Source organism: Herpailurus yagouaroundi, unplaced genomic scaffold (assembly GCF_014898765.1).
Source record: "Herpailurus yagouaroundi ecotype Mexico unplaced genomic scaffold, PumYag 189, whole genome shotgun sequence".
In the NCBI taxonomy this organism is placed as follows: Eukaryota; Metazoa; Chordata; class Mammalia; order Carnivora; family Felidae; genus Herpailurus; species Herpailurus yagouaroundi.
In genome coordinates, this window is record NW_024412420.1 from 16,655,296 (window position 1) to 16,668,005 (window position 12,710).

The 12,710-nt window shown below is 46.9% G+C and overlaps 1 protein-coding gene across 1 annotated transcript in view; it reads right to left on the bottom strand.

The window, feature by feature from the left end:
* Positions 1 to 8,322: 8,322 nt before the first annotated feature.
* The window catches only part of AARSD1 (alanyl-tRNA synthetase domain containing 1), an 8,325-nt gene continuing 3,937 nt past the window's right edge, over positions 8,323 to 12,710 (bottom strand). The window contains exons 6-10 of the mRNA XM_040497899.1: positions 12,389 to 12,568; positions 12,155 to 12,246; positions 11,642 to 11,696; positions 10,535 to 10,629; positions 8,323 to 8,644 (exon numbers count right to left, since the gene is read on the bottom strand). Coding sequence (XP_040353833.1) covers positions 8,509 to 8,644; positions 10,535 to 10,629; positions 11,642 to 11,696; positions 12,155 to 12,246; positions 12,389 to 12,568 — 558 coding nt within the window. The 3' untranslated portion in view covers positions 8,323 to 8,508. The remainder of the gene's footprint in view (positions 8,645 to 10,534; positions 10,630 to 11,641; positions 11,697 to 12,154; positions 12,247 to 12,388; positions 12,569 to 12,710) is intronic.

Sequence of the window (12,710 nt, forward strand, 5' to 3'; positions counted from 1 at the left end):
GGCAGAATAGACAGGTGGCTGTGCAGAGCTCCCCAGGCACCCACTCAGCTACCGTTGCCTCCCCCCGCCACCCCGCCACCCCACCCCCAGACCGCCCCCCAGCAGCGCCATAGCTGTAGCCGCCAGCGGGCACCACCCTCCAGCCCTGGTCTCTCTCTCCCTCACCCCCACATCCAGCGGGTCAGGAAATCCCTATGGCTCCACCTTCAAGTTTATCCAGAACCCATTTGTATTCTGGCCTTAGCCTCCTTCCAGACTCCCCTGCTTCCCACCAGGCCTCCTACAGTCTTCTCTCAACACAACAGTCCCAGTGTCCCATTTTCTTTTAAAAAAGAAAGTCAGACCCCCGCCATTGTGCTTTAAACACTACGGGGGGTGGGGTGTCTCTCAGAGTAGGAGCTGCACTCCTCTCAGGAGACACACAGGCCGCTACCTCTCTGAGCTCCTCTCCTTCCACTCCGGCCCCTCCTCCGGCCATCCCAGCTCCTGCTCCCTGGAGCAGGCCACACATGCAACAGACTCAGGGCTAGGCACCAGGGGCTCCCCCGGCCCACCCCTCGAGCTAGGCCCTCCAATACCTGCTTACCAGACGCCCTCCCCTCTGTCAAGTCTTTGCCTGACTCTCATCTTCTCAATGAGGCCCTCATGACCACCCTATTTAAAACATCCTCTCCCCCTATGACCCTCTGCATTCCCAGTCCTCCTTCTCTCCTACTTTCTCTTTTGCTTTCCCGTGTTGATCAGATTTATGGTTTGTTGTGTGTCTGCATGACTAAAATATAAGCTGTACCAGGGCAGGGATTGTTCTGTTCACTGATGTGTTCCAGGCGCCTAGAATTGTGCCTGGCACATGGTAGGCACTTGGTAAAAATTCGTTGAAGTTGATCAGTTCTCATGCCATAGCAACGGGTAAATGATTTGAATTCGTCAGCTAAAAATACCCTACAGGGGCGCCCGAGTGGCTCAGTCGGTTGAGCATCTGACTCTCCATTTCGGCTCAGGTCATGACCTCGCGGTTTGGGAGTTCAAGCCCCACATCCTTTGCACTGACAGTGCAGAACCTTCTTGCGATTCTCTCTCTCCCTCTCTCTCTCCCCTCCCCTGCTTGTGCTCTTTCTCTCTCAAAATGAATAAACTTAAAAAAATTTGTTTTTTCATGTTTATTTATTTTTGAGAGAGACAGAGCACAAGCGGGGGAGGGGCAGAGAGAGAGAGGGAGACACAGAATCCAAACCAGGCTCCAGGCTCTAAGCTGTCAGCACAGAGCCTACCGCAGGGCTTGAACCCACAAACCGTGAGATTATGACCTGAGCTAAAGTCGGTGGCTTAACCGACTGAGCCACCCAGGCGCCCCAGAAACTTTAAAAAAAAACACCCTATAAAACTATCTTTTACAAGGCAGCCAAAAAAAATAACAAAGCACATCATGGGGAATCCATTATGTCTGGCAACTATTATAAATCCGAAATGACTGTACGCATAATTAGAGTACCGGTCATCCCTCTGCCCTGCCACCCACGCCCTGAATTACCTGACCAAAGGCGGCCTGGCCTTGTCCGCATGAAAAACGCTGCTCCTTCCGCTTTGTCAGGTCTCAAGTTCATTTTAGAGTTAACAGCCTGCTTTATTTCAGATAGTGGCTTTCTTGAACAGTGCGTCTTTTTATTTTTTGCAAGTTTCTAATCAGCTCTTGGAGGATTTCAATGTTCGTTGTCTTGTGACCCAGCTGTTACTCAAAATTTCTGTACCTGAAGTTCTTAGTTTCAGCTTCTCACACACCCTCGGTTTTCCTCTCTCTTGAATTCTTCTGCTTCGCTGGAGTTTCTCCAACATGTCAAAGCAACTCAAATGTTATTTGTTTGTTCCTGAAAGGGAGCACAGGCAGTAACCTTTCTGCGTCCTTCTCTGTCTGCCCGTGTCCCTCTTTGGTTCATGTCTAGAGTGTTGTCAAGTTTACATTCCAGGTGACTGCCGATGCCACAGAGGCCAGTCTTGGCCGCCACAACTTCCTTCATCGCTTGCTCAAGCTCCCTGTGCATCCCCCTCTTCCTGGCCCTCCCAGTGCCTGTGAAACTGGATAGAAACAGCTAAAGCCAGCTTTCTGAGATAGACGTTCTCTATGCTTGGAGGAAGTAGTGAGCAAATTCAGTGTGTGTCCATCCGATTATATTATGAACTCATCGGGATGTCTTGCCATCAAAGCCTACTGTGAAGAATTTTATAAAAACAAATCACCTACTGACTTGTCACTGGAGAACATCTAGGTTCTTATAAAGCAAGTTTGCCTAGAGCAAAAGATAAGTGAAATAGCCAGAAATATGGAGCATTGCTGCTTTCTATCAGCGATCCAGAGGTAAAGGGGCTGTAGGAAGTCAAGAAGCAGGAAAAACTGATGCAGAGTTTCAGGATAAGGGAGAAAAATTGAGAGACAACCTGGAGGTAGCATTCAAGCCTCAGCTTAAAAGGAAATGAAAAAAGAGGGGCGCATGGGTGGCTCAGTCTGCTAAGCGTCCAACTCTGGATTTCAGCTCAGGTCATGATCTCATGGTTCATGGGTTCAAGCCCCCCCCCCTCCCCCGCCCTGTCGAACTCCATGCTGATGGTGTGGAGCCTGCTTGGGATTCTCTCTGTCCCCCTCCCCCTTTCCCTGCCCCTCCCATGTGCTCACTTGCTCTCTCAGTCTCAAAAATAAAATAAAATAATCTTTCATTTAAAAAAATGACATGAAAAAAGAAAAGAAAAAGTCGTCTGTTGTCTTGTAGCCGTTGATAGAATCGATACAAGGAATTCCGTGGGAATCTTGGAAAATGGAAATAATGAATACCGTTTTCTGAATTAAGTTAGGACTCAGCACTATTCAAAATCTCTGGTCTTGGGGACGTACATGCATAAAATACCAAGCATTTATTTAATCAGAGAAGGGTTGAAACTCTCAAAAACACAAACAACAAATCATTTCCGGAAGGTCACACCTCATCTCTTGATTCCTTGTTTGCATTTGGGGAAACGTCCGATAACCCCACATTCCATGGACAAGGTCTTCAGAGCAACAGGGGAACAAGATGATTAGAAACCCTCTTTCAGGGGGCACCTGGGTGGCTCAGTTAAGCATCGACTTCGGCTCAGGTCATGATATCACGGTTTGTGGGTTTGAGCCCCGTGTCGGGCTCTGTGCTGACAGCTCAGAGCCTGGACCCTGCTTCGGATTCTGTGTCTCCCTCTCTATCTGCTCCTCCCCCACTCATGCTCTGTCTCTCCCTCTCAAAAATAAATAAACATTAAAAAAAATTATAAAAAGAAAGAAAGAAGAAAGAAAGAAAGAAAGAAACCCTCTTTCAGGCTGGCTGAACAAGGAGGAGCTCTCTACCCTTTTTTTTTTTTTTTCTTTCTTTCCTGGCAGAGTCCTGGGCAGCCACAGGCCCACAGCACCCTCTGCTGTTGAGTTGCAAAGGACGGTGCCTGGGTGTTAGGATGAAGACAGCTAACGGATTCTGGTCCTGGGCAAGAAGCAAATTACGAGAGCAGAAAAAATTCAAAATTAGTTTCCATGCAAAACCTCAGGATGAGTTCATCTTGCTGGTAACAGAGCAGAGGCTAAGCAAAATAAAACCGGGCAGCTGGACTTTTCCAGCGAGGCAGCTTTTCAGCCTTTTCCAAGCGGAGTGGAAAGCCCCAATTCACCCACACCAAGGCTCCAAAACAGGAAAAATACACCTTTTCTAGTGTCGTTTGCGAAGCGCATGTAATACTGTCTCCATAGAGATTGAGCCCAGAGTAACAGGGAGGGGGAGACCAACAGGCTTAGAATTGCATGTAGGGATTTAGGAGCTTACCTTCTGGACCCCAAAAGAATAACCCCCTAGTTTTTCAGTTCTGGCACTATAACGTACGTGCAGGCCCTAACAGAGGTAAAACAGAGGCTACGTGGCAACGTTATAATGAAAGGTTTTCACTTCTATTTGTAGATTGCTTAATTGATCCTTTTTCCTTGCCAAAGGCACCAGACAGCCTTCAGATCCTTAAATGCTCCCATCTTAAAATCATTTATTTAACCATGAGAGAGATACTAGTTTGTAAGCAAAAAGATATTCATCATATACATAAAGCTGTGTCTTTTAAAGTATATTCGCAGACTCAGAGAGGCCAAGCAGCATGGTGGTTAGGCAGGCTGCCGGTTCAAAATGCGCCCTGTCCTTTACTACCTGAGTGACCTCAGGCAAGCTCCTTACCTCTCTGCGTCTCTGTATCCTCACCTGTAAAATGGGGATGACAATAGGATCTATCTCCTGGAGTTGTTATGAGACTTGAGTGAGTTATTTACAAACTGCTTCGCACCATGTCTGGCAGAACTAGGTAAGTACAGGTTTAATACCAATCAATAAGTAAACAATACCAAACAATAGAAAATAAAAAGTGCGCGGTGGCACTGAAGACTGCTTTTCAATACCTGTAATTGCAATCAGCAGAGTTTTTTTTTTTTTTAACGTTTATTTATTTTTGAGACAGAGAGAGACAAAGCATGAACAGGGGAGGAGCAGAGAGAGAGGGAGACACAGAATCGGAAGCAGGCTCCAGGCTCTGGGCCATCAGCCCAGAGCCCGACGCGGGGCTTGAACTCATGGACCGTGAGATCGTGACCTGAGCTGAAGTCGGACGCTTAACCGACTGAGCCACCCAGGCGCCCCAGCAGCAGAGTTTTTTTTTATCAAGCGAGCCTTCCCTGTGCTCATGAGGCCTTCAATGGTGATGTCTTTGTCACCCTCTTTCTGCTTAGGGTGCAACACAGGGTTTAGCTTCCGCTAGTGGGGAGAAAGGTGGCCTCTTGGGGTCAGAAAAAATGGCCCAGCAGTGATGGGGAGAGGTCCGTTTGGATGCAGAAGGAAAACGAGCTTCACGTCTGTCTTATTTTTTGCCTCCTTATAACGGTCAGGTGAAAGGCATCCAAAATACAGAGGGCTCAGCAATGAATCCAGCAGCCTCTTCAAGACCCTGGTCACCTTCTGGGGCTAGGGGACAATTTGCAGCTCCAGAATTTCTTTTCAATTTGTTTTTATTTTTTAGAATTTATTTATTTATTTATAGACAGAGAGAGAGAGAGAGAACACGCATACGTGAGCAGGGGAGAAGGGCAGAGGGAAAGGGAGAGGGAATCTTAAGTAGGCTCCCTGTTCAGTGTGCAGCCAGACATGGGATGGGGCTCAGTCATGACCTGAGCCGAAATCAGGAGTCTGACACTCAACCGACTGAGCCAGCACCAGAATTTCTATCAAGGGGCTCAACAATGGCCATCTGGCGGGAAGGGAAACCAGCAGAGTTGTCAAAACAAACTGGTTTTGTTTGCCTATTCAGCACACCGCTTTATTTGCGGTGCCATGGATGCTGGCGATCATGGGGGCCTACCTTCTCCCCGGGCCTCCCCTGTCACTGCCATGACCCTTCCCTGCTCCCCTCGCCCACATTACCCTGTTTTACTTTGCCCTGTTCTTTTCCTTGGTGACTTAACAGAGTGTATAATTTTACATTTATTTGCTCGTCTCTTTCCTGTCTGTCTCCTCCATGGCAGTAAATGCCGTAAGCACAGTGACCACATCTGTTATTTACCAGTGTGGCCCAGTTCTTACATCAGTTTCTGGCACACATTACCTTCTCAGTAAGTATCTGTGGAATATATGGACAAATGAATTCTGTGGTTGTTTATCATATGCACCAGTTAACAACAACAAAAACAAGTTAGATGACATGAAAGGAAAAGGGAGGGAACGTTCACAGAAGAAAATGTTGATTCCTCCCTTATTTCTGAAAACCTTGGCTTTGAGGTTGGTATCTGAGGACTAGCAGGGATATTGACCAGCAAGTCTTGATTGCAGGTTGCTTCTGCAGGGAGTTTATGAAAGGGCAAAAGAGAGAGAAGTCTGTCCCTACGAGAGCCTCTTTGCTCTGGACACGGGCCCCGCTCTTGTTCCTTAAAGTTGAGAGTCTGGCTCTCTGCCGGCGGTAGTCTGCACAGAAGGTGCAGACCTTTCTGGAAAAAGAGGGAAATTTCTCCGTCACTCTTTCCCGAATAGCCTTGGTTGCCCTCCACCTAAGGTGCTTTAGTCATAGTTTGGATCTAATTCAGGAAAGGAACCAGAGATGCAAGCTTTATGCAAAAGAGTTTTTCATTAGGGCCTGTAGAGCCGTCTGTTTTCCCTGTGAGGCCCAGGACTTTAAGTTCTTAAGGAAAAGACCTGGCATTCTAGCATAGCTTAGCTGACTCACTGGTTTCCACTCAGGACATTTAGGCACGCTGCCTTCTTAAACTCAGTCTGCCTTCTGCTCTGTGTCCATCTCCTATCTGACATCGTTTGTTTCCCATACTAACATCAGACCCAATACCTATACATGCACCTGCAGGCACACGGGAGACCCTCGCCTTGGTGCGAGCCACAGCATCAAAGGTCTTCAGCAATTCATGGGCACTTAAGTCATAAAACTTAAGAGGAAGGAGCCCCTTCTCATGATTTCTATGCTGTAAAAGTGGGTTACAACAATGTTCCTGAATATATAATCTATGTGTGTATGTGTACATTAAACTCTATCACATTTTGTGCTGATTAATAAAATAGCTATTGTTCTGCTTGTGCTCATTTAATGTTACTCTAATAAATGATTAAACTCATTCTGCTTCATTTTTGGGTGAACCTCACAAATGACAATCGACCCTGTATTTTTCACATTTCAGGAAGTTCCTTCTTTCTTAGGTGCTGTGTTCACATCCCTATTTTGAAGTCAAGAAACTAAAGCTCAGGGAGAGTCTCAGCAGGGAGACCATCCTGGTTTGCGACTGTGGTTCTAGTGTCACGTGTGGAGCACCCCCTTCACCCTTTGAGGTATCTGAGTTTGGGTAATAAATTATATGGTTATCTTAGGTCTTTGTGAGCAGAACGCACATGAGCGATGGCAATCAAGGTTGGCCTCCAGTCCACTGCTCTCGTATCACACCCTGATGAAGCAGAAACAGAGGACAAAGGGAGATCTCACACACACACGAAATAAAATTGAAATAGGTCTCTGTTGGGGCACCTGGGTGGCTTAGCCAGTTAAATGTCCGACTTTGGCTCAGGTCATGATCTCGAATTCTGCGGATTCAAACCCTGTGTAGGTCTCTGTGCTGACAGCTCAGAGCCTGGAGCCTGCTTTGGATTCTGTCTCCCTCTCTGTGTCCCTCCCTCACTTGCACTCTCTCCCTCAAAAATAAAAAACATTAAAAAAAAAAAATGGATCTCTGGGGCGCCTGGGTGGCTCAGTCGGTTGAGTGTCTGACTTTGGCTCAGGTCATGATCCTACAGCTTGTGAGTTTGAGTCCCCCATCATCAGGCTCTGTGCTGACAGCTCAGAGCCTGGAGCCTGCTTCAGATTCTGTGTCTCCCTCTCTCTCTGCCCCTCCCCTGCTCACACTGTGTCCCTCTCCCTCAAAAATAAACAAACATTAAGTTTAAAAATAAATAAAATAATCACTTTCTTTTTTTCTGGTTTTACCACCCATGGGTGCACAAAGCCAGGACTTCTACTCGGGTCTATGAAACTCCAATGTCTTTGTTCTTAACTTCGAGATACTTCCTCTTGTCCTAACAGTTGCTGAAAGATTGGTTTAAATCCTCCACCAAGCATGGATTTGTGTTTCTTCTTTTAGCTGTCAACTTCTGCTTTACATATTTTGAGGCCGTTATTAGATGCAAATTTAGAATACTTTGTCTTCCTTTTATCATTACGTATCCCTCTTGATCTCTAACAGTGATTCTGAAAGTCTCAATAATATGACACCAGGGGTGCCTGGATGGCTCAGTTAGTTAAGCGTCCGACTCTTGATTTCGGCTCAGGTCCTGATCTCGCAGTTAGTGGGATTGAGCCCCACGACGGGCTTTGTGCTGACAGTGAGGAACCTGCTTGGGATCTCTCTCAAAATCCATAAACATTAAAATAATAATAATGTGACACAAGCTCTCTTTGGGTTAGTCTTCCGGGATACCTTTTTCTATCTCTTTTCTGTCTCAGTAACACGCTTAGAGCATCTTTCTACTATATTTGTGTGGCCTCTTGACCTATTTGCAAAGTCATTGATACTTTTTAGTTCTAAAATACAGGAATAGGAAAATAAGGAAAAAAAAAAAGAAAACGAGGAGATATGATTGAATCTAAGCCCTAGGTTGAACCTCCAGACTGACTCGCCCTCCCCTAGACAGTCACATTTCCACAGGAAGAAAGGTTGCAGCTGCTCTTTAGAGAAATTAGTACACTTCCTCAACATAATGCTCCCTTGTGGAGGTTATGACTAACAGGGGCCAAATTAGAAAGCTGTTTATTCACAGATACTCATCGCGTAAACACACCAGAGAATATTGAATAAATCAGTCATATGCATGTGGTACCATAACCATTCCAAGTCAAGCTATTTTATTGTCCAAGAGACTCTGTGGTCACAGGAGGCCCGTTCTCAACAGCAGGAGCCCCAGGGAAGTGTCCAGATCCTCACTCCTCAGCACTCTGAGTGCTGATGTAGTCCTGGAGAAGCGCCTGCACCTCTGCCCGTCGGCTCATCTTGGTGGCCTTGCCCTGGAAGCGGCCTTTCTTCCCGGCCCCTTTGCCTTCCAGGACCTCAGCCACCCTGGGGAGCAGAGAGACATTCAGGCAGGAAGTCTTCAAGGGAAAGGCCACAGAAAAACCAAGGGCAGCTCAGAGTCCTTCCCCACAGCCAGGGCCGAGGGGAAAGAAAGATGGCTTCTAGAAACCCTTCTTAAAAATACTTGCACATATGCACAGATATATGGACCATGTTTATTGTAAGACTGAAGAACTTGGGGAACAAAAAATGAACTAGTATTTGTTGTTCTACATATTTTTTTAAAAAGCGTGAATAACTGGATACAACAGAAGAGTCTAGAAATGGGAGGCTAGATAAATTATGGCAACACTCCTGGGAGTGTCCACTAGGGGTAAGGGGCTGTGGACACAAAAGCCTGTGGGGAGCAGCAGTGAAGCAAGCTGGGGGGGGTGAGTGAGAAGGGAGGGGAATGGGGACAGAGGGACAAGCCTGTCCTGTCTGAAACAGGCAGTCACCACCCAGTTCCTCACAGCTATTGCCATGTGGGCCCAGTGTTGCCAGAGCATGCTTTCTTTTCCTTTTTTGAGAAATGCTAGAACTCTACATTTTTATGTATAAATCTCCTAGTTTTAAAATGTAACAACTAACTTTGAAATTTTAAAATAAGGGTGCCTGAGTGGCTCAGTCGGTTAAGCGTCTGACTCTTGATCTCAGCTCAGGTCCGGACCTCAGGGTCCCGAGCTCCTGGCCTGTGCTGGGCTCCATGCTGGGCATGGAGCCTACTTAAAAAAAATAAAATAAAAAATTTAAAATAGTAAACAGCCCAAACTAATCTGTAGGCCACATCTGGCTGCCTGTCAGGAACCTCTGCTTTAATTTCTTATGTTTTCCTTTGAAAACTCATCAGAGCCAATCAGGACTTTGAAAACCCTAAACACCAGAAAGAACAGGGGACACTACGCTCTGTATCTAATTTAAAGTGAGAAAATATAGGGGCGCCTGGGTGGCGCAGTCGGTTAAGCGTCCGACTTCAGCCAGGTCACGATCTCGCGGTCCGTGAGTTCGAGCCCCGCGTCGGGCTCTGGGCTGATGGCTCAGAGCCTGGAGCCTGTTTCCGATTCTGTGTCTCCCTCTCTCTCTGCCCCTCCCCCGTTCATGCTCTCTCTCTGTCCCAAAAATGAATAAACGTTGAAAAAAAAAATTTTTTTTTAAAATAAAAAAAAATAAAGTGAGAAAATATAAGGCCCCTGGGTGGCTCAGTTGGTTAAGTGTCCTAGACTCTTGATTTTGGCTAAGGTCATGATCTCACAGTTGGTGAGATCGAGCCCCAAGTCGGGCTCTGCACTCACTGCACAGAGCCTGCTTGGGATTCTCTCTCTCCCCCTCCCTGTCCCTCCCCCGCTCAAGTGCGCATGCTTGCTCTCTCTGAAAATAAGTAATGTTTTTTTTTTAAACATTGAAAAATAAAGTAAGAAAATATAAGGAATGAGGGTAAAGAAATTCAACAAAGTTCTAATTTTCCCATGACAATTACATCAATGCTGATTTTTACTTAGTCTTAAAATCCTAATCTCTTCTCCAGAATAGTTGGTCTGTGTCTCTGCTTTGCTGGTGCCTTAGTCACCTGTTTTATTGGCCTAGTGATAATACAGCACCTGAATTCGTGCGTCATTTATGTTATCTCAATTTCTAAAAGAAAAAACAGAAAAGCATAGGAGATTTGGAGCAAAAAAGACCTAGGTTTGAGTCTCAGTTCTACCAACTGTGAGATCTCAGGCACATGATATGTAGTCCCTCGTCTGTAAAATTAGGAATGACTGCGGTGATAATTGTTCCTGCTCAGCCCACCTCATATGCCTGTGATGTGAATCAAAATGAGATCACAGATGTGGTGGCCCTCTTTGTGGGTCACGGGCTCTACTAGCAGGTTAGTGCAGACAGTCCACAGATTACCTGGGGCCCAGGGTTTCCACGGCTTCAGCTGGCCCTGCCAGTAAGAAGAGCCCAGCACCTTTCTCATCACCCACAGTTAAGAACAGGAGGGTCTCCTAGGAGGTAAGATAAAGAGAAGTCCTGATACTTGAGAAGTAGGGTCAATCCCCCTAAATGCTGCCCTCTCCTCACTCTCAAGATCAGACTTTTGCCCTTAAACCATGAGTGATGTTCCTGATGAGAGATAATGCAGCCCCTATGCTCTGGCCCACCAGGGCCAAGAAACTTTTTTGAGAATGACTATAGGAACTTAGGTTAAACATTAAGAAGAAGGCAGAAGGCTGCTGACCATGGACAGGCACTAAATGCCTTTTGTGACCTGACTCGCATCAACTTTTGCAGCCTGCCCACCGCTTTCCCTCACACAGCCTGCGCCTGCCACTGTCTAAAGCTGCCTGTCTCCCTCTGCCTGGCTACCTTTGCTTCCTCATCTGACGACCACTAGGCAGTTCTGCAGGCCCCTCCCCTGGGGGCTCCCCACTCTTTCAGGTAACATGTTGTTCCACTTCCAGCATTCACCACCCGAAATTAGAAATGTCACCATACAGTACATTTGCCTCCCAGACTGGAGAGTGAGCTCCTTGAGAATCAGTATGCTTTACACAGGACTATAAAAAGAGACATGTATACTGTTTGGCCCGGGGCAGGTACCCCAAAGAGTGGTTTTTTTTGGAGTAAATGCAAAAGAGACACCTGGAAATCATGAAGTTGCAGACTACCAGGATGGCACCGGAAGCCAGAGGAGAAGGAAAATGGAAAGGATGGCCTTCAAAGGGCCTAGCCAGCCCCATCGCTTCTAAAACCAGGCCCTTGGCACATATAAATGTGGGTGGCTTGGAAGAGTTTCAGCTCTGATAAAAGGAACTCAGAAGCTGGTAAATATCGCAGCCCCAGAGAGGTCACTATCACAGATCTCACAGCTAGTGCTAAAAAAAAAAAAACAAACCAGTACTGAATAAATTTCAATTGCCTACTCTTCATGCATTCACGGGAGGGACTTCAGCTAAACTAATGCCCCTCACTTAGGTCTCTACCCAGGAGAGATCAAGAATCTCATGTTCCTCTTACCTCTGACCCAATCTCATTGGCAATGATATTCATGAACTCAGAATCCCCCTCCTTCCTACAACAAAGGACACAGACGTCAGATCCAGCTTGGAGCAAGAGATGGGAAACTGCAGGAAGCCCCTCTCCTCCTCCTAAGGCTGGCCTTGCAGCAGGCTGTCTGTGCGAAGTCCCAGACTCTCTCAGCAAAGACAGAGAGTGCTGGCTGAGAGCCAGCAACATGTCCTTCTCGGCAGTTTATAGCATGCTTTGTATTTATTTCTGTCTCCCTTCAACAAGATCAGTCAGGTAAGGAGACATCTGTTAGATGATGAAGGAGGTGAGGGAAGGTGGTGATGAAAGTTACAGTGTTACTATGAAGATGCTCTTATAGAACCCAGGAAATCTGGAAGGTAACACATCCCCTTAGGTCTGCTCAGCCTTGAGAAAGCAGTGAGTGACCCACCTCCCACTAGGCACTGCACCCAGGGGAGAGGCTGAGCCCCAAGCCCAGCAGCCCCATACCCTGTGTCTCACCTATGTAACGTGACCACACCTCCCCAGTCCGGGCTGTTCCGCAGGCTGTGGGCAATGTGCACGGCCAGGTCTCTGAGTAGATTCAGGTTGTTCTGCAACAGATGCCAGAACTCAACAGACAGAAGGAGTAACAGGGGAGCTCACCATCTTCGCCCCACTTCATTCCCCCTCACGCCGGCTCTGATGAGCTACACAACTGGTGAGGCCCTCTCCAACCTCGATGGAATAAATCACCTTCTGCAAGAGCTTGGTAGAGTTCTGTAGCTTCTTCACTGCTTCCACGTGATCCTCTGCTCCACACCTGCAAGAGAGAGGTGTGTGGTCACCTGCCCAGCTTTCCAAACTGCTTTTGGGATGAGGTGTATATCCATGATGCCCTTCTTTCTTAAAAAAAAAAAAAAAAAAAAATTTTAACGTTTACTTATTTCTGAGAGAGAGACAGAGACAGAGAATGTGAGCAGGGGAGGGGCAGACAGAAAGGGAGACACAGAATCCGAAGCAGGCTCCAAGCTCTGAGCTGTCAGCACAGAGCCTGACGTGGGGCTCGAACTCACAG